Below are 21968 nucleotides of genomic sequence, written 5' to 3'. Positions count from 1 at the left end.
TTGCATGCCAACACACATGGGGGAACCATACCTGACAACGTTTCCTATGTTCCCTACAGGTACTCAACCATCACCGGAGGAGGAGGAGGAGGAGGAGGAGGAGGAGGAGGCGGCTGCAGGCCCATCTGGGAGTGCTGCATCCAGGCCCTCGAGGTCTGCCACCACCACCACCACCACCCCACAAAGGCCCAGTCAGGCTACACCGAGGCGGATGTCCCACCGTGAGACACGGCAACACAACAACAGGGCCAAGCCAACGTCCACTCCTTGGCCCACCAGAACCAGTACAAGGCACACTGCACCCACTCCCGCAGCGGGAGGGTCAAAAACTGAGACCACACCTGCTGGCAAGGTGACTGTGGAGGCACAGGGGGACACCAGCCCGGTGTCACTGCCTACAGAGCATCCACAAACCCCGGAGAGCCCTCCCTACCACCAGCATCAACAGACCCCGGAGAGCCCACCCGCTCCCGGCGTGCTCATACACCAGAGCCAGACGTTGACATCAATTTATGGCTCCCCAGGAGTATAGCCCAGGGCCACTGCACAGCACCGCTCCCATACCCACACACCACCAAGCAGCACCATGCTGCAGAGGCTGGAAGAGATGGAGGCAGAGGGAGATGGAGGCAATAGGGCACACACACTCCGAACACCTGCAGGCAATCCGGGACTGCCTACAAGGGGCCACCCGCTGGATTGTGCAGAACTTGACGAGGAGCCGGGCAGAGGCGGCTGCCAGTACATACATCCGCCCTAACAGTATACGGGCAGAGGGTCAGAGAGATGGCTGAAGGTGTCTCAGCACTCCGAGGCCATCCGCCAGAGCAATACATTGACACACCGACAGCTCCAGGGGCCAGGTTCCATCCCTTCCACTTCTACAACTCCCACAGAGGCGTCTCAGCAGGGCACATAGAGGTGTCAGTACCAGCGCCATCTCCGCCCAAGATCACTGGGGGCTGTCAGGGGGGAAAGAGTCCATGGTTATAGATGACATGTAGACACTCATTTCCTTGAGTGGCCATCCTGGGGAGTTGGTGGTGGCAGGAGGGTGGGGGGATAGTGTGCTGGGGAGTTTGTGGTGGGAGGAGGATAGGGGGGATAGTGTGCTGGGGAGGTAGTGGTGGGAGGAGGGTGGGGGATAGTTAGGGCACAATTAGAATAAAACAGTTGAACTACATCAATGCAAGGACATTCACGATTGGGTCATTGTGGAGTTTATTTGCAGAAAGGACAGTCACACAGTGGTGCATGGCTTGTGCCATGGGAATGACTTAGAAGAACTTGCCAATCAGTAACCATTAACTGGTGAGCCAGTCTCCCATCCCTCACATCATCTCTGCCATTGCCTGCTGTGGCATCTGCCTCAGGAACTTCATCATCATCTGGGGGTGACATGTGCGCTGCAAGGGGCAGGGCTACATTCCTCCTGATGCAGAGGTTGTGTAGCATGGAACACACAAGTACTATTTTCCCTACTTTCTCTGGAGCGTACACAAGGGCTCTGTCTGTATTATCTGGGCAGCAAAAACATGCCTTCAGGAGTCCAAAGGTGCACTAAATGTACACACAGGTCCTGCTGTGTGCGTGGTTGTATGCTATGTCATGCAGTGTTTGTGGATCACGCACAGGGGTCATTAGCCAAGCCAGCTGCGGGTATCCGGAGTCACCTACATAGGCAGAGGCCCAGCCATTAGTCACTATGAAATGGGTTTGGGTGGACTTACACTGTATCATGGCAATGGTCATCATGTGTATGCATATGGGCTTCATCCCATGGCATGTGTCTGTACCTATGTCTGTGCATGCTGTGTCACTGGTATCATGCATTGTTTTGGCATCACATGCACCCTGTTATGTTGAGGCTGATGTTTTGTGATCTGTCTGTCGGTGACATGTGTTCCTGGTGGGTGTCTTGTGGCTGTGCATTGCTCTCGTGCATGTTGCATGCTGGGTTGGCTTTCGGCCTTCCCTATGCTTCTGGGGGCAGTGTATAAGCATTGCGGGTTGGGTGTACATGGATTCATGTGTGATGCCATGTGGCCCTTTGTTTGTTATTGCTTTGGATTATGCATGATGCGTTGTGGTACCTGTAGTCATGTGTGTGGTATGATTTGCTGCTGTATGTGTTCATCAGCATGTCCGTCCAGGGGTGTTCATGTGCATGCTCCCTGGGCGGTACTCTGTTGTTGGTGCGGGAGCTGCCCGGGTACTGGTTTTGCATTTCCTTGTCATGCCATGCTTTGTGTAATTTTCCCCATCTCCCCCCAATTTGGTCAGGTGCTTCACAGTGCATACGTGCTGGCAGTTTTACTCACCCACTATTAAGGTCCGTTGTTCTCTGTGCCTCTCCATGTATCCTGGTAGTGTGCTATTCTGTAGGATCATGGAGTCGTGGGTGGAACCTGGGTAACGGGCACAGCAGTGGGCGATGAGGTTGGGGGTCGCAGGTCCCCTGCACATTGAGGGAGTGGTAGTGCTTGTGATTTCGGTACACTGCTTTGTGGGCCGGGGCACCAACGCAACATGGGTGCAGTCCAAGGCCGAAATCATATTAGGCAATTGGGCTAAACTTTGCTTCATGGCATTGACCTGGGCTGGGCTGTGGTGGTAGGAAGTGCGATGTGCTGTTGTACATGCCACAGTAGGGCAAGTACTGTGCAAAATGTGGGCTGTGGCATGCCATGCAACATAGCCACAGAGTGCTGTAAGGTGCCAGTACATATGAAATGTAATACTGGCACTAGCTTGAGCAGTGGGGGCACAGCTGTACAGATATTTATCCCGTTTCCTATGTCCTCATGTATTGTACTGTGCAGCTCAGTAATGGTATCCCTGTTGAAGTGGTACAGGGTCACCAACTGGGTGTCAGTGAGGGTCCACGGTGAGGGTCCAGGGCCGTGACCCTGGGGATGGTTGCACGCCTTGCTTGGGTTCTTCTCCTCCTCCGCCCCCCCCCCATACTACCTGTGCCCTGGCCCGGTTGTCCTGCATCTCTACTTCCAAGCGCAGCATGAGCAGCTGCCCGTCCCACCCCACAGTGGCTAGTGGCAGCATGGTGTTGGAAACAGTGTTTGGGGTAGGGGTGTGCCCTCTGGAGTGGATTGGGATCACCTGTGGTTTCATTCCAGGCACCTGTGTTCATTTACCTCCAGCCGTAGGCAATACCGCCGAACATGGACTTGTGATGCGGCTGTGTGTGCGTCTCGTGTGACCGGCTGTAATAGCGCCAGCTGTAATAGCGCCAGCTGTAACAGCGCTGGCAGCTTTTACAGTCAGCGGTATTTTTTCACCTGCTCTTGATCCGGCAGAGTGGTATTGGCGGCACTAAATCTGTTGCTGCCACTTTTAAGGTGTACCGCCAGACTTGTGATGAGGCCCTTAGATTTTTATATTAAGTCAATAAAATTACACACATGGTATGTTATGCATTAGGTTTCCTTTCAGAACAATAGCGTCTTTAAAAATGTAAAGTTTTCTTCTCCATTCTTATGGATTGTAGTTACCAGGACGGGAAGGTTTGTTTATCCTGGCGGTTTCCTGTTAGTCAGATCTCAATGAGATATCAGCGACTTGGCTTGAAACTAGAAAAAAAAGGTAGTTCATATGCTGCAAGATTGTCTAACTAGGTGCAGGAGCATAGCTGAAAACTAAGGATTAGGATAGTGGCTTACTGAACTCTTGTTGATATGGTAGGTAATTTATAACACGCTTAATACCCAGAGGTTTCTAAGCGCAGACCTGGGGATTGAACCTGTGGTGCTCTGTGTCGTCTTGCTTCCAAGGTAGGCACGTTGCCCCTGAGCAATCCTCCTGAGTTTGACCGAACCACATGTGGGCAGTTAGCCATAACAGAGTGCGCGGCTAATAATGCCCGCAACAAGGCTGTACTGTTGTGCAGAGGGGGAGGTATAGGGCCATGTTTTAGTGTCCTGGCAAAAGAGGTCTCACTATGGGTGGACTGGGGAGGGGGGCTATAGCCCCAGGTCTTTTGGTTGTAGCCCTGGATAGAAGCTCAGAGGCTGCAACCAAAAGGCTAGCTAGCCCGGAGTCCCGACATTAGCATAGCCCCAGATCTTTTATAAACCTAGCAACACCCCTGCTTGGAGAGCAAGCATTGATTGAACCAGTGATGCAGCATGGGCCAAGTGCACTTCTGCATGACAACTGATGATGTCCCTAGAACGTTTTTGTGATACTAGGTATACTTCACCAGCAATTGGGGTTCAACCTGTGGAGTGGAACAAGAAAGCGTGGAATGTGTGACAAGTACATCATTTAGCTGTGTATTTGTGGGTCACACCAAAGTAGGCCCAATGTCTGTGCTCATTATGCTAGTGGGTCCAGCACAAACAGGAGTCAAAGTGATTTGAGAATGGTGCAGAAAGCATGCACATGAATTGGAAACTATTTTGAAGGTACTGTGGTTGTCTGACACTTTGCCTGGGATGTACCACTTGGGCAAGAGAGTCATTACCCTAGAAGAACTGCAGCACACAGGACTACTCCGCTATGAGAGTGTAGAGCCACACATCTATGCCAAGAGCATTTTCCAAGCAGTCCTTAGTCCCGTTATATAACTTGTCCATAAATGTTTAAATGTTCTACTTTATCCAGTTTTAGACAAATTGTTTTAGCTGCTGCTTAGTTGTTTAGGTTAGGCATTTGATTTAAGAGGTAGTGTGTGTGTGTGTATAGGATGACTGCAGAGATGGTTGTGGCCTTACATTTAGAGTAAGGTACAAGTGAAGTTTTCTAGAACTTTATGTGTAGCAAACGAGAAGCTCTAGGTGCTGTCAATGTGCACCACTGTTCTGTGTTGTGGCCCTCACTAAAACAGATTGTACATAGCAGCGAAGTCTTTGTGAATGTTATGTGTCCATGTTTGCTAAAAATGTTACGTAAGGTGGTTACTGTACATGTGCTTATACCTTGTAGTGTTCTACCTTTATTTGGTGTAATAATGATTAATTCCGCACATAAAGCATTTGCCATGTATGGTAAGTAAATGATGTGTAGTATGCTGTGTGGCTTTTGATAATACATTTTGAGTGCCACACCATATCCGTGTTCAGGCCCGACACTGAGGCCAAGAATTTGTTAATGTTTTAGGTGTGTTTGAGCAACTTCTAGCTAATTAGACTATTTCTAGATGACCTGTGCCTGGGGTTTTGGATTGTGTAACCTTGATGTCAGGCACATGTGCATGTTTGAAGCATTAGGTTGTGGACCCTACACCGGTCGTTTGAAGCCTTAGTGGTTTTAGTGCATTGTTGTGTTGCACAACCCTTCTTTGTAGATACTTGTTGTAATGTTGTGCCCTGGCATCAGGCATGCTAGTGGAGTCCGGTCATCACAGGACTAGTTTGTTGTTTTAGGTTTGCCTCGGAATAGGGTTATTGATGAAACATTTGTGGCAGGCCTGGGTATTTCTGATAGTGTAGGTTTACCCTGGTAATAGCAGTGTTTGATGGAGCCGGCCTTTAGGATTTTTGTTATGTTATTGTGATGTAATCTGTACACCACTGCCATTTGCATGGCGGTCGATCCTTTAATGGAGGTTCCTTATGAATCTGTATTTTGGAGTTCTCTGCATAGTATTTGCTGGACCTTGTGGCCTTGTGTGTGAGAGTCACATGGGCTGGGCGTTGGCCAGGTATGGGACAACAGGCCTGCCCTCCTGACTTCACATAGTCTCGGGAGGATAGCTCAGGGGCAAGGCGCTCGCTTTGGAAGCAAGATGACACTTAGCAACACCGGTTCGATCCCCGGGTCCATGCTTAGAAACCTCTGGGTATTAAGCTTGTTATAAATAACCAATTACAATTACACCGTAACCAAGGGCGTGAACATTTTTATGGCTTCATACATTACTTTTGTTCCCCTGGGTGGCCTGCCCTCTTTAACACTCCTGTTACCCTTCCTGAGACAAGGGAGGGTAACAGGAGTGTTAACCTCCCTTCAGGAAGCGAATGTCTTTACGGGTGGAGATTACACAAGACAAATCTGTGAGTATTCATACGAAGTAGCTGGTGTCGTTTCTGACCAGTTACTATTTCCAACGTTGCATGAAATGCCAGACCAATTGCATGTTCCATCTCCTTACAGGAAGGAATATAAAGGTCCTCTGAGACCGACTGAAAGGTGCTGGAAAGAAGGAAAGAGTCGGAAGCCTGCAGCTTCTTGGCTATGCAGAGGAGGATCCGCCCCCCTTTGAGGCGCAGCCAGGAAGCAGTCCCACACAGACTGCGGGAAACATGGAGGAGCGAGAAAACGCACAGAGCACTACTACCTGGAAGGAGGCCAGGAGCTGAAGAAGCTCGGCCTACCCCATAGAGAAGAGATTGGACCGCATGGAAAGTGGTTGGCCAAAGCCTGCTGGAAATGACGCTTAAGTCTTGTCACATACCGATGCCTGCACTCTGACATGGAAGACCGAGGAGAAGCTGGCATTGCGCTTCCACCTCTGCCGAGGAGATCGCTTCCCCAGAGGGATGCCGCTGCAGCAAACCAGGTACATGCTGCATCGAGTGAACCGGGACGAGGGCGGACTGGCCCTTCTATACCCCCAAGAAGGGGTGAAGAACCAAACAGCCGAAGAGGGGCTAAGGAACCATATAACCCAAGATGAAGGAAGAAGCCATAATACCCAAGTAGGGGTGAGATACCAAATAGCCCAAGTGAGTTCAAACCACATCTCAGAGCTCAAGAGGGCCTTAGAAACCGAATAGCTCAAGGGGGCTGTAAAGCCAGAGAACACAAGAGGAGGTGCAAAATACAAGACTGCTGGGGGAGGCATGGTGGCGGGACAGGGCGTGAGAATCCATCAGGCCCAGAGGAGTAGGCGACAATCAAACCAACCCCAAGAGGATGTGTGAAACTGAGACCACAGGGAGGGTTAGGAGCCAAAAGGGGTTCCGAACAAAGCCCAAAGAGGCTTGACTATTCAGAGACTTTACAGGAACTGTGTTTTGTACATGAATTGAACTGTGTAGCGGTCCAGGAGGCCTAGATGCACTCACTAGTTCCTTGTACTTCGGGTGCGAAGCCCTAAGGAGAGCTATTGAACATTCTTACTTGGAACTATGAAGAGTGGTGAAAAGCCAAGAGACATTTGCTGGTGATCATAATGGAACCTTGCTAAAGGTGAGCAGCCTGGTCTAATCCAGAAACAGTACAGTGGGGGCCAGAAACCAGCCAACAGCATATCATTTGGGCAGGAGGCCTTTAGGATATGTTTGTGTTTACGTTAGATTCCTTTCCTTTTTAGTGGTGGAGGCAGGGATCAAGCTAGCTTAGATTGTTTCTAGACAGCGGACAGAATTGATTTTGTACACCATCCTGACATGCAACCTTTTGAACACTTCTCTTTCTTTCAGCATAGGGACCAGAAAGTAGGGATTAGTAGAGGGTTTTGGCACTAAAATAAAACAATCACCATACAAACCACAAGGAGTCGTCCATCTCCTGATTCAGACTTAGCACAGTGGTCAGTGGGTGTCTACTGTCTCTTTCTGCACTTAGGAGTACCTATACCTGAACAAGTAACTGGAATAAATTAGCACCCTTCTATAGAAACCTGCCTACCTGCGCCACCTATCTGAAGACTACATCTTATTTCCAACATCTCCTGTAATTAGCCTGCAGGGATAACAGAATTTAGTGACAGTCCATGTTAGCAATGTATTAACCTTCGCACCAGATTATTACCAGAGATCTTTCAGGACAGGAATGGATCTCAAATAGTTCAATCTATTTGTTTACAGTGCGGGAAACCCCAGGGATCCTTTGCTCAGTTGGCCAGGGGTGGGCCATTGAGATTGGATTCCGACCCTGGGGGTGGACAAGCGGGGGAGGAATCGCCTGGGTAGGGATCGCCTGGGTAGGGGGTCCTTGGGGACTGTGGGAGGAATGCCCTTGGGATAGACGTGGTATTGCCCCCTTTCCGGTACACCTTTACCCGACATCCCCACAGACTTCTTGGGATATTCTAAACAAGAGCCCACCTATCCACAACCATACTCCTACCTTCCTTGACGCGACAACATTACACCCAATTTGCACGTAATTACCCGGGACCACTACAACTCACATAATCCCCAATCACTTCTCTTTTCCAAAAACAAAGAGACGAAGAAGAGAGGGACTGAGAGGATGAAGATTTTAAAAAAAAATGTAAAACGCCTAATACACAGGATTCGAACCTCTGTTTCTCTGCTTCCAAGACCAGCGTGTTGCCCCTGTGCTAAAACTACACAGACACAGAAGACAGATTACCACATGGTAAGGCTGGACTGTCCCACTAATAGAAACAGGCAAAACCAGGCTTCCCTCAGTATAAAAGGTAGGGCACACAGACAAACTCTGAGCGAGCTAGGGATGCTGGATGGTGCACAGAAGCCAGAGGGAGAGAATTCAAGCTGGAGAGACCCTGGAAGGCCTAGAGGAAGAATGACTGCCTGATTGCTGGGCCTGTGAGTACAGGGGAGGCTGCAGTGTGGAGAGGAAACTGTACCTACAGGAAGCCAAACCAGGGGCAGCTTGGGGTTACCTGGCAGTGCCCACACCAGAGCTCTACCCCTGGGCAAAGTAGGAATGCCCAGGCCTTTGAGGTGCAGGTGGCGACAACCTGACCTCAGCAAGTATCCCCTTGTACTCCTGCAGCTCCCAAAACGCCAGGATGCTGTTTTTGGGACGCTAGCGAAGACGGAGTCAAACAGGGAAAATTGCATTCTGGGACTTGAAGTCCAAAGACTTTAAATTTGGCAAATTACGAGAGGTCCGAACCCGATTGACGGAGACCCATGTGGGAACTGTAAAAAGGGGGTCCGAACCAGACTCGGGAAGACCCCTGAGCGGAAAAAAGATACCAGCGGCCCTCCCAAGGGGAACGACAGAGTTGGGGAGGTGAAGCAACCGCTATGGTATCGACTTTGGCTCCTAGAACAAGGACACAAATGCAGAAATCAACCCAACCAGTGAGTGAGAGAGATTCATGCAAGGCCGTCTGTGTTGAAGTTGAGGAACTGTGAAATACCATTGTTCAGTGATAGAAAGTAACAGAATGGCCCTGAGTAAGAGGAAAAGATGCATTTTTCGAAAGCCTCCGTCACAGCGAACTGTGTTAGGTAAATGAATTGAACTTTGTCTGGAAAAGGGGAAACTATAAAAAAGCAAGTGGTTAACGTTGTGGAATTCAAGAACCAAAATGCCCTTTGTTTATTGAGAAAAGTTGATCGCATTGCTGAACGTCTTTGGGAAATGTATCTGAAATTTAAAAGCAAGCTGAATGGAATGTTGAAAAGGCTTGAGCCGACTGAGGGAAGCCTATGATAGCTGGAAGAGCAGAGAGAACCACAAGTACCAGAAAGCAGTGCAAGCAAGAGAAACTAAGTGTGAAAGCGAACTGTATGAAGGAAGGGACATTAAAGTGAATCGAAATTGTCCTGCGAAGGTCTTTGTAAAATCCATTGTACAGTCAAAAGTCTTCCATTTAACCAAGCTGGAAGGATATTGTGCTCGAGAGGTCTGAGCCTGACTGAGGGTGACCTATTGTGAACTTGTGTTTGGAAGGGTCCAAGCCTGGCTGAGGGAGACCCATGAGAAGCGGTGAACCAGCATACTGGTGAACTTGAAATCCTGGAAAGAAGGAACTTTGGTTTTGTATGTAACCCAGGCACCCTGTGACCAAGAGACTTTGGGGAACGAATAGACTTTGTTGTGGAAGGACCAGGCTGGTGTACTGAGGTGCATCCTCGTGTATAAGCAGCCAGAGTGATTGATTGATTGATATTTTATTTCTATCGCGCTCCTACACAAGTGTTTCAGAGCGCGACAAGGCAGGGGAGGGGAACAGGGGAGAACAAAACAGCGATCTTACTAGGCCCAGTGACATTGAGAACGCGCCAAGTGCAGGGGAGAGAGGGGAGGGGGAAAAGTGCATGGAAGGGGGAGAAGTGGAAAGTGCGAAGCAGCGGAGAAACAGATAAAGAACAATAAATAAATAATAAAGGCAACAAACAGTGGTAATGCAGCCAGCAATTTGCAAGTGCTAGGTTTAAGGCAGCAGACAGGGTAGGTCTGATAAGTGCAGGAAGAAAGGGGGGAGGGCTGTATGGGTACAGGTACAGATCCCAGTGCAAGGGGTGGCCCGGTGGCAGTGCGGGAGGGTGGCAGGGTGAGCAGGTACCTGGGCCCGAAGGACAGAGGGTGACTAGGTGCATGGTGCCAAGAGGGAACAGATCAGCAGGGGAGAGGGGGGAGTGAAGGCAGAAGAAAAGAGGAAGGTCTTGAGGTGATTCTGGAACCGGAGATGGTTCTCCTCAAGTTTTAGAGTGGCAGGGAGGCTGTTCCAGAGGGAGGCCCCAGCCGAAGAAGGAGATCTACCCCATCTCATTTCTTTGAAAAACGACTGACCCTGAGGGAGATGGAGGTAGAGGAGCGAAGAGCTCGAGAGGGGAGGTATTTGCGGAGGGATAGCTGAAGGTATTTTTAACCCAGGCCCCAGAAAGCCTTGTGGACAATGCAGAGGGTTTTGAATTTAATCCTTGCATCCACTGGGAGCCAGTGGAGAGATTTCAGAGCTGGAGAGATACGATCCCAGGGCTTGAGGCCAAGGACAAGTCTTGCAGTCCTGTTCAGGATTAGTTGCAGAGGGAAGAGAGTAGAGGCAGGTAGATTTAGAAAGAGGCCGTTACAATAGTCCAAGCTAGAGAGAACCAGAGCTTGGGATACCATGAGCTTCTGGGGGAAGGAGAGGAAAGGCAGAGTACCTCTGAGGAGGTGCAGTCGGAATTTTGACTTTTTAGAGACCTCAGAGATGTGGGCGGAGAAGGAAAGGGTGGAGTCAAAGATGACCCCGAGGTTCTTAGCCTCACAGGTGGCCGGCCAGAGAGTGAGGGGAAAGGATGGTGATGGTGTGCCGATGAGGAGGATCTCCGTCTTGCTGCCATTCAGACAAAGATCATTTGCGGCACACCATTCCTGAATGGCAGTTAGGCAATCAGAGATGAGAAAGGGAGAGGAGGTGGCAGAGGGCAGCCTGAAAATGAGTTGAGTGTCGTCAGCGTAGCACTGGAAATTTCAGCAGAAAGTGGCAATGCAGTGGGCGAGAGTTGCCAGGTATTGGTTGAAAAAGCCTCAGTGTGCCACCTTTTCCGTGCTGAAACGTGGGCAAGGGAACTACAGGGCTGTTCTAAAGCCTGAGTGTGCCACCTTGTCCCGTGCTGAAACGTGGGGAAGGGAACTACAGGGCTCGGTCACCTTGATATGTGACTTTGTGAACACTATTCTTTTTGCATATACATTTTCCGGACACTTATTTGTTAAATTAGAGTAAGGGCTGGTAATAGGTTTAGTTAGCATAGGCCATTTTGTTTTGATAGACTCCACTAGGACTGTTATTTATCACTTGATGGTCGAGCGTGCTCCCATCTTCGACGTAGGGCAAGATAGGCATTCTTTCAACCCCTTTTCGAGAACAATAAAGGTTTTCCAAAACTTATAATTTGTGTCTGTCTTGCTTTTGATACCATGGGTTCCTTACAACAGGCAGATTGCTCATTTTAGCCAGTTAATCTTCATCTTCCACATTGCTCCAAGTAAGGTAGTGTGCATTCGTAGGCGCTGCATTTGTGTTTTTATGGGTCAGTGTCAACTTAATACACATATTTGTGTATACTTGTGCATGTTATGAATTTATGGAACAACACATTCTTTGTACCTGTAGGGTGGAACTCATTTCACGATGACGATCTACAGTGATCCACTTTTATCGTGCACCAGACCTTATCTTGACCCCTGGGTTGAGAGAAGTCATGCAAATTGGGAGCTGGATGTGAGTGTAGACATGAAGGTGGACAGGTAGATTTGGCATTACATGAAGCACTAGCATGGGCATAGAGTAAGGAGCAACGCGAGGTGCTGAACACAAAAGAGTGTAGTATACACAATTCGCCTTCAAAGGGGGGCAGGTGGACTGCACTCAAGGAGCAAGAGATGGGGGTTCATTCAGAAGCTGAGGTAGAAGGAAGGCACAGGAGAGATGGAGTGAGAGAAGGGGAGAGAGCGAGAGAGAGAGAGAGAGAGAGAGAGAGAGAGAGAGAGAGAGAGAGAGCTGAATGATGGTATAGAATGGAGATCCCAAAAATATATGTTTATCCAACATCTTCCAAAACTGGTGCCATTGCTTGACTGGTGCGTTACACTGAAGAAAGGCAAGCTGTGTAACTTAATCATTCAATTTCTCTGAGATTTTATCAGATGCACTTTGACTTTCCCACTTACTTGATGAAGGTTTAAAAGTGTTTCTTATCTCCACATCCAGAATTTCCTTCAAGCAAATATCTTCCTTTTCTTTAGGCTTCAATGAAAAGACGGATGTTGCAATCAGAGGACCTATTATGAAAAGCAAGTCATTTTAATACAAGTTAATCTAAACTGACAAACCCCCCCACTAGTGGCATTATGGAAAACATTGTGAAACTGGAAACTAAAATCTGTTATATTAATTCTATATTAAACATGAATACCATTGTAAATATTTAAAGAAGTCAATGAGGTGCAGGATAACAATGTGCTTCCTTACACCCAGCTGATACTCTGCTGAGTGCATTCCCCTGGAACAGTTCCCCCATAACACACAGTTCAGATGTTTTGTGTCTGGGGACATGCAGGCCTCCACTGGCTGTTTAGAACAGAGCCCATAGGCCCCAGAGCACCACTAGGCCATGAAGAGACTGGTAACAACAATGGATAAGAGCAGGTGGACACTGCCATGGCCCGATGACCACCCTTCAGCAATAATCCACAACACATCAGTCAAACTCAGCAACCACTTAATCAGAGATTACACCCTCCATGCAATGCTTGCTGCTCTCACCTTATGGTCTGCTTTATGTAAACAGTTATCATGTCATGCAAGAAAATCGCCAAAACTGCCTTGACGAACTACAGAGTATAGAGACACTACCAGTTCCAAGATCAACTACAGGTCTGCTACTTCTACACAGCAAACATTCTCGTGGTGGAAGGGAGAGTATAAAGGAAGGGTGGGGGGGTCGATAGGGCAGGGGGGACAACAAGGGGACACCTTGGTTTGTCAGAATTGGGTTTAGGGGAGAGAAGGGGGCGGATCAACAACGATCAAAGGAAAAAGACAGAGGAACCAACATATCTGATGCTCCGAGTTTCCTGCTGCAGATTACTCGGTTCCCCCTTGTTTGCTTTTAAATGACTGACAACTGCAGCCAAGTAACTCGATGTGCTAACCAGCACTGACTCACATCAAGAGTGGTTGCGAGAGCCCAATAAAGAAGCACTTTAGTTGAGCTATGTACGTTTCTGTAAAAACAAGCTTGAATATCCACAAGCTGTCTGATGCTTCCTCAGTCCCATCAAGTAGCACAAACATGTTGGGGAAGCTTCATAAAATTAATTTAAAATTTACAAGCCAAGGCTAAACAAAGAAAAAAACAAAGTTCCCTTGAGAGGAAAAACACTTTCACTGTGGGATCTACACCTTTTACTCTTATACTTTATTAAAACTGATTTGTCCATAATCACCACATAATACACATAGATACATAAATAGAACAAAACGATTATTAAAAAGATAACTTGTAAGGAAAAAAGCACCCTGCAATGACAGCATAGGATTAAATACATTTAAAATATCCAAAACACTAATATCAATCAGATCAAATTAGAAAGCACAGCTTTTAGTTAGTTCATTCCGGCGAGACAATGCTTCTCCATCATACTCAAACAGAACCAAAATGAATTTCTCATCATTACAATTCAATATTAACAACAATGCTTCTACATCTGATATTAAACTTCAAGAAGTGTGGTTTCAGCCACTTCTTTCCTAGAGCAAAATATTTCTTACAAATTCATAAAAAATGCCCCACATCTTCATCAACTTCCATTTCACAGTTACATCTCAGTGACAAAGACATCTCCACCTTCCCATTGCCTAAGGGCATTTAGTGGGAGCATGGTAAGCCTAATCATTGACGTCCTTCTACTATAATCATATGAATTTATTTTGCATATCTCCCCGCCTATCGCCAAGGATGACCGCATTATGTTATACAACCTAAGCGGGTAGACTGCTGGGTAGATTGCCACACCTTTTCCCTATATACTTTGCTGTCATGTTGGAGAGCTGTTTGTTCTGGCTCCTCTTTGAAATGTCTATAATCGGCAGTGCAACATTTGGAAGTGAGAGTATTTTACTCCCTATTTTTTAAAGTTGGGAAAAAAATGATTTTTAGGGAGTAAAAATGTAAGTCCAATTCCCAATTGGAGTATTTTATAAGCAAGCAAAAGATTTTGAACTGGAAAACGGAAATTTGTTTTTGTAATAATTATTTATTTGCATTTAGCTATTCATTCACATGTTTACTTCTTCCGATCAGGCAGTAATAGTACTTTCTTCCTGTGGTACTACGTGGATTACTGGTCCAAACATATTCATGGAGCTGTGTGGGTGAAAGAAGGGGCACAAGGTTCTACGTGTCTGTTTTTTTTTTTTATTTAGGAGTATTTTTAGTCTGTATTTTTTTGGGGGGGTGGGGGAGGAGTATTTGCCTATTTTCAGAGAGTAAAAGTAATCTTTGGGGCCGAAAATCCGGGAGGTGTAGTTCCTTCACTCAATGAAAACCTCACTTAATTAAAAGTTTGCAGCCTTCGTTATACCATATATATTATATACACGTTTTGGCTTCTGAATTTACTATTTCAGCCAAGGCATATTGGATTTTTAAAAAAGACATTCTACAGCATGGGTCTTCAAGAAAAAAGTTCCAAATCTCAGACGCGCCAAAGCGGTTATATGTGACGCACCCAGTTCTAAACGAATTGCACTGTTGGATGTGGCCAGTGGGAAGCCAGTTAATTATTTCAGCATTTTGTTCTGTAGCACTACTAGTGGTGGGCAATTGACATAACCCCAAATTTTGCTCCCATACAGTAACATCAAACTTACCTTAGCCCTAAATTTCTTAAGAATGCGGGTAGCAAAATCTTGATAGTCCTCCCATCAGAGTTATAGCTTTCTCAGCAGTGGCTTTAATAGGAGATGTCCATTTTCCATTCTTATCAAATATGAGGCCAAGTTAACAGTATGAGCCCAACACATCTATGTTTTCTCCATTCAGATACCAGACACAATCAGTTTCCCCCAGTTTTTTGCATATTTAATTTTAACCCATTATTCTGGAAATATTGATCTGCATATACAAGACTTTTTTAAGCCACCAAGGTGTCAAGTCCAACAGTTCTAATTCATCAGCAAATAAAAGGAACCATACATTTGTTGGGTAGGGGAGATAGATTTTGTGACCACTAGATAAAGGGTTAAAATCTGACAAAAGTAAAATAGAAGTGGGGCCAATGAGCATCCTTGTTTTACGTCTTTGTTTGTTGGAAATGTGATCTAAAGACCCCCATTGGAGAACAGCACACTGCTTCATAGGTACATCAAAAATAATCACATAATGATACAATTCATATTACAATGTACCTATTTTAAGATTTTTAAATTTCATCCAAATTCTTTTTTTTAAAAGTAGACTATAAATTTTAAAATGAAGGTATCATCTGTCATTAAAACAGCATTACCCAAATTGACCTTTTACAATTGACCTTTTGTCCTAATTGACCTAATTATAGTGGTCCTAATTGACCTTATGCACAATTGACCTTTATATTATTTTAGTTATTTTATATATGTATTGGGTTGGTTTTGGATTATAAATAATATAAGGGGATTGGGTGGGGATTGCAGGGGTTTTTGGATTGGGTGTGGGGCTGCAGGGGTTTCCCCCACATATATGTCCTAATTGACCTTTTAAATTAGGTCAATTCTCCTGAGGTCAATTCTCCCAAGGTGTCGTAAAGCACCAAAGTATTGACTGAAAAGGATACGGTACTCAAAAGGATACAGATGGTAGGGTCTTCCGGATCCCTGTTCACACGATTTGATAGTTGTGAAGTCAAGTTTAGACCTTCCAAATGATACAACTCTCTGACTGATAAAACAGGCAGAGAGATGGATCACTGGAAAGGGCGTGGGTAAGGTATAGGAAGTCAGCCTAGAACAAAATAAAGTATCATAAGAAACTGCCCCAAATTGACTCTCTATGATAGAACAGTATTTGACATTAATTCACACACTGACCTTATGCCTAGGGCAGAAGAATCCAGCAGAAGTCTCTTGAGGAAAATCCAGAAGTAGAACAAACGACAAGGAAGGGAAGATTAGTAAGGGAGACTTATCCCGAACGGAACGAGGCTCACGCTAGATACCGGGTTGATGCACCACAGGATAGCGTCCAAAGTACTGTTCACTATCACCTTCCAACAGTCCTTGAAAAGCTTCCTTCCCACGTAGAGAAAAGTATAGAAATGAATAAAATCCCCCTGTTAATATCACAGGTGCAGGAGTTGGAAATAGCGCCCTTTTGTGGTATAAACAAAGTACACGCGGTTCTGAACAGCCGCGAAGAAAATAGTGTGCGCGTGTGGAATTACACGCGAATAGGATTCACGCAGTCTTGGAAGCAGGCTTGAAGACAACGTGTGCGTATGAAATTACACGCGAACAGAATTCACGCAATCCAGGCCAGCCGCGCTTGAAGACAGCGTGCGCTTGTGGATTTGCACGCGAACAGGATTCACGCAGCCCAGGCCAGCAGCGCTTGAAGACAACGTGCGCGTGTGGAATTACACGCGAACAGGATTCACGCAGTCCAGGCCAGCCGCGCTTGAAGATAGCGTGCGCTTGTGGATTTGCACGCGAACAGGATTCACGCAGCCCAGGCCAGCAGCGCTTGAAGACAACGTGTGCGTGTGGAATTACACGCAAACAGGATTCACGCAGTCCAGGCCAGCCGCGCTTGAAGACAACGTGCGCTTGTGGATTTGCACGCTAACAGGATACACGCAGCCCAGGACAGCCGCGTTTGAAGACAACGTGCGCGTGTGGAATTACACGCGAACAAACAGCTCCAGGAATCAGCGTGTGGCGGAAAACACGCTATAGAAGGCCCAAGAAGCAGCTGAGGAAAACTGCAAGGACGCAGATCGGAGGTTCAGCTACACAACGCCAAATGATTCGATCAGAAGCAGCGAGTGAAGTTTCCACGCTACTTATATACGTAATGCCGTAGTTCACGTGACGAAGCAGAATACACGTGAATTTAGCGACGTGAAAAGTGCAGACGTCGTTTTCCCGGCAACGTATCGAACAACCGCCATTTGGAATAGAACGGTCTAGCTGTTCTATGAGCGTAAGAGGTAGAACCACGTCCAGCATGCATGACACAAGGTCAATTGTGAAAAGGTCAATTAGTATACATCCATAAAAACCCATATACTATTACATCACCTATTAATTCTTGACAAATTGAAATACTCTCTTAAAAAAACTAACCGCAGCAATAGTCAATTAGAAATCTGATTCAGCACAGATCGTTCTCCACCAGTTTCCTGCAACAATCGCAACAAATATTGCCAGAAGGGGCTCAAAACACAATGTTCTCAATAAGATAAGCCGGAGCACTATTGTTACAAATCTGCATATCTTAACCTTTGCGGTAGACATTGATCAAACAGTTACATTTCCCGAGTAGGAAAAAGATTGTATACATTCTCTTTTTTTCCACCTTAAAGGTTTTTGGTATTGAATGATTGTTGACCAACTCCCCCATAGATGTACTAACTTGCATTAGTTTGCATTCAAATCATACCAGGGAGCATCCCTTATCCTTCTCGAGTGAGGTTGCAACAGTTTGCCCCAAGTACTTCAATGCAGGCTTCATCATTTTTAACCACCAATTCCTGCTGATATTGATCCCCCTGAATATTTTCTACAATATTCAAAATTTCTGCTAGCTGTCTTCATATTGCACTAGGCTTGGCAATCTCACCAATCTTCTTCAGAATCCATCCTTTTTCTGGAATCCTGGTTTAGTCCCTCAGAAATTATTCTTGTGCAGTGTTCCTCTGCATCACAAAAGATCACTTCCACCTCATTCTCGTCATTACTGATTGAGGCAAGCACACCTCTCAAGCAAGGCACTCAACTGCCGCAGCACCTACACCTTCAAACTAAGATCTACCAGTGTTTCCAGAATTTTACATAAGAACATGTTATCCTGCTTAGTCCATCAAGGAGATGTGCCACGCAGTTCTTTGGCGGCTGGGAGCACCAATACAAAATGTACTGCTATTCTTTTTTCTTCACATGGCACAGTGAAATCCTTTGTAAAGAATTTGTCACAGTAGAGCGAGAACTGCACTACTTTGCTGGACCGGATAAAGGTACAGGTTATGTTCTTGTTACTTTATACCTTCCGACTTGACAGCAGGGGTTTCAGTGCTGGCACACCACCCCGTAGATTAAGCACTAGAAGGGAGAGGACACGAAAAAATATTCCTCACTAGGATTCTATCCAGGGAAGCAATCACTTGGTCATAACTGGTACAGATAATTAGAATGGATTTGAAGGACTACTAACATGCCATATGTTTCAGAGGGATGAGCAAGAACACACCTTGACAATTTCACACCTTCTGTGAATAACGCAGCTTTTTTTTGCAAGAAGTAGGTTCAAGATGCAGAAGGCTTCTCCATGGTAACGAATCAATTCCTTTTAGGTTCCACCACAAACCTGCCCTGCTGCCGACCCAAGCAGGGAATGAAAATTACCTGTAGGGGAACATAGTAAATACTTACTGTCGGTTTCAAATGAATCAGTCTTTTGATGCTCAACAGGATGTTGAGGAGCATGACCTAAGTGATGAAACGTGCCTATGTTCTTCAAGAATTAGGCGACATCCCTTAGCCTTTTCCAGATAAACAATAACAGAAGCTATACCACACATCCTAAGTTTGAACATATTAGAATGTTGGATCCCACTGGAAAATAGCAGAACACTGTTTCTTCAATGTTTTACCAAGATTTCCTAAGAATTTAGATCAGTCTTTGAGCTAAGTAAAGTGAACTCCTTTGTTGTTACCATTCATGACAACACTTATTGCCTCTACAGAACAAGATGTTTGATACACGAGTAGAAAGGAACAGAACATGCCCACACTGATTTACGATTTTCTCAAAATAACCAGGGTTGTAAATAACTGAGACATTTAGCTCCTGCTTCTACCCTGGGAGAGCCTGGTTAGCTCAAAACCAGCAGTTACCAGGAGCTACCTTTGGCTACCCAGGCCAACTGGTTGTCATTTACTTTCAGTGCCTGAGAATGTAAATGAAGAAATTGGACGCATTTAAAAATAATGATCATACACAATAGGCAAAAAGTTCAAGCGTGCATCAAATGTGGAAGTTATATTTGCAGTGTGCTGTGCTCGCTCCTGGTTCCCAAGCGGCAGCTCCTGCCTACTGGGTGATGCCCGGCACCCAGGAGCTGGTTTTAGCTCCTGCTCATCGCATCTTAATATCGAACCCTGACAAGGGTAATTTCACGGGTCCGGATGTGGACTAAAATAAAAGGATGGCACAAAACCAAGTAGCATTCTTGGGGGATAGCATGGTAGGAGTCTGAATGAAGGGCTACATCAAAGGATATTATAACAAAGGGGTATTCTTGGTGTTAAGACTACCCTCCCCCCTTCTCCAACAGACATCTAGTCCCCAAAGGAGTGGTAGGAACCCAAACAATTCTCTACATTCAAGGATCGAAAAAACCCTGCACTCCCAGGGTCAAAAGTTCCACAAATCTGTTGAAGCCCTATTCAGTTACTTAGGCATTGGTTGAAGGACTTCCTACAGGGAATGCATATCTAACAGGAGAAATGTCTAAGCAAAACAGTCAAAGTTATCAGAGTAACGCACTCTGTGATGAGGTACATCCCTTGTCTAAAATACAGAAGGTCCAAAGCCTATTGATACTGTTGAAGAAACTGAGACCAAACAATGGATTTTCAAAGAGAAGCAAGGACTTACATTATTACACTGCAATACAATAAACAGGCAGTATGTCCCATTCTAAAATTAAGACTGACAAGTAGCTTTCTTATCAACAAAGAATGAGATCACATAAGGCCTTAGATGGTCTTGTCCTGGCATGTTGTTCTCAGCCACCTCAGAAGCAAAACCCATTAAATCTGTTGTTAAGTTCCTCACTAGAGTGGTTTTTCCTTCCTGTGCACCAATCACAAAACAAGAACCCGCTTGAAGTGTCCAGACTCAGCAGTAATGTTGGGGCTACCTACGCTTAACACCCATCCTGGGTTAACGGTACATTGCTACTAATCTATGTCCCACAAACAATCTGCTATTTTTCAGAAGTCCAAGTATTGCGCGGCTTTCCAGCACCAAGGCCTTACTACGTAGTCAGCATTTACCATGGCAGCAGCCCTAATGGCTCCAGGCCTCATAGCACCATACCAGCAGCCATGAGGACTATGGTCTCATTTAAATGTTCCAGAAACCCTAACAGTTGTGGTTGCCCAATACAGTTTATTATTGTTAAGTCTATTTTCATGCATTAAGTGTCCAAGCGGAACCATAAGTTAAACGGGCTATAAAACACAGGAATACAGAAGAAGCATAAAATGAGAAAATTAATATATGTTTTTATAATCCCTCGTGTTCGTGAGATATATCCACAACCCTCTGCTCTGGGATGTGAAACCATCAATCCGAAGGCGAAACAGGGTTCCAACCAAAACGAAAGATCAGACCTCTCTATAACGGTACCTTTGGCAGAGCAGTGAGGCTTAACTCAAGGGGAAGAGGATGGCTGGTAGTTAAGTACAGTTAATCCCCAGAGTTATCCCCAAAGAACACACTACACTGGTAAATCCAAAATACAAATTTTACTATAATTTAACATGTGGAATCTTAAAGAACTTTGGGTTAGACATAACAATGCAGTCTATGTACAAAAACAGACCCAACCCTAAACTAGAGGTGGTGTCCGCTACCTGGTGGTAGGCGCAATACAAGGCTCAGGGGTGGGTATAAAATGGAGCGTTAACAGGAGAAGAATAGTACATTCACTAACGGGACCCACAATGCCAAAACAGAAAAAACGTGACAGTATTTCTAAACCACTAGTACATAGTAATATGCATGAAACATGCACCTGGAGGGAGAAGATCCTGCCCAAAGGGCCACCAAAAGTTAGGGTTAAATTAGGCTGAAATCTCTAGATCCCCAAGGTCCGATTACACTCATAAAGAGTAGATTCATTAACAACCAGCAGTTATAAATTGTAAAAGCATTTTCCAGAGACAGGAGTTTAATAGCAAGACTTTAAAAATGCATTAAAAAAAATAATCAGGAATCAGGAGCAAATGCTAAACCTCCAGTTACATGGCCTATGTCACAGAAGGCTTAAAGAACACTCCAACTCCCAGAGAAGGTTGAAAGGGGTTTATTGGGTTTTTGGCAGGGTGCTAGGGCTGTTCCTCACCCTCTCATCTAGACACAGGGCCTCATCACGAGTTTGGCGGTATAGCATTACCGCCAAACCCTCCGGCGCTATTAGCGCCGGATCACGAGTTTGGCGGTAACACTAATTCCCCATTGGGTCCATTGGACCCAATGGGGAATTTTCGGTGCAATTAGCGGGCACTAATAGTGCGGCGCTAATTTCGCCTGAAAATGGGAATTTTCCCGGCGCATTTACCCCAAGCTCAGAGCTGGTGGTAAATGCAGCCAAACCCGTGATTTGGCAGACCCTTAAATGCGGCGGTAATAGCGTTACTGCCGCATTTAAGGGTTACTGCCAAACTCATAATAAGGCGACAGTGTTTTCGACCCTAGCCCAGGCAGCCTTAGTTCAATGGTTCCTATATGGAGCTTAATACCTACTGTCAATTCTATACCTAGCTGTCGATGATGACAATTGCCTTTTCTATCTATGTCCCTCTGAGATTTCTAAGCGGATCCTACACTATCAATGTCACTTCTAAAGATGACACAGCATTGTGC

At 45.9% G+C, this 21968-nt stretch overlaps 1 protein-coding gene across 1 annotated transcript in view; it reads right to left on the bottom strand.

The window, feature by feature from the left end:
* LOC138481555 (zinc finger protein 2-like) overlaps positions 1-21968 on the bottom strand; it is a 258357-nt gene that overhangs the window by 187636 nt on the left and 48753 nt on the right. Inside the window, exon 3 of the mRNA XM_069613733.1 lies at positions 12289-12399. Coding sequence (XP_069469834.1) covers positions 12289-12399 — 111 coding nt within the window. The remainder of the gene's footprint in view (positions 1-12288; positions 12400-21968) is intronic.

The sequence above is a fragment of the Ambystoma mexicanum genome, chromosome 5p (assembly GCF_040938575.1).
Source record: "Ambystoma mexicanum isolate Mex_15411 chromosome 5p, UKY_AmexF1_1, whole genome shotgun sequence".
NCBI lineage: Eukaryota > Metazoa > Chordata > Amphibia > Caudata > Ambystomatidae > Ambystoma > Ambystoma mexicanum.
Note: the sequence above shows the minus strand (reverse complement) of the source record. Positions and strands in the feature narration are given on the sequence as shown.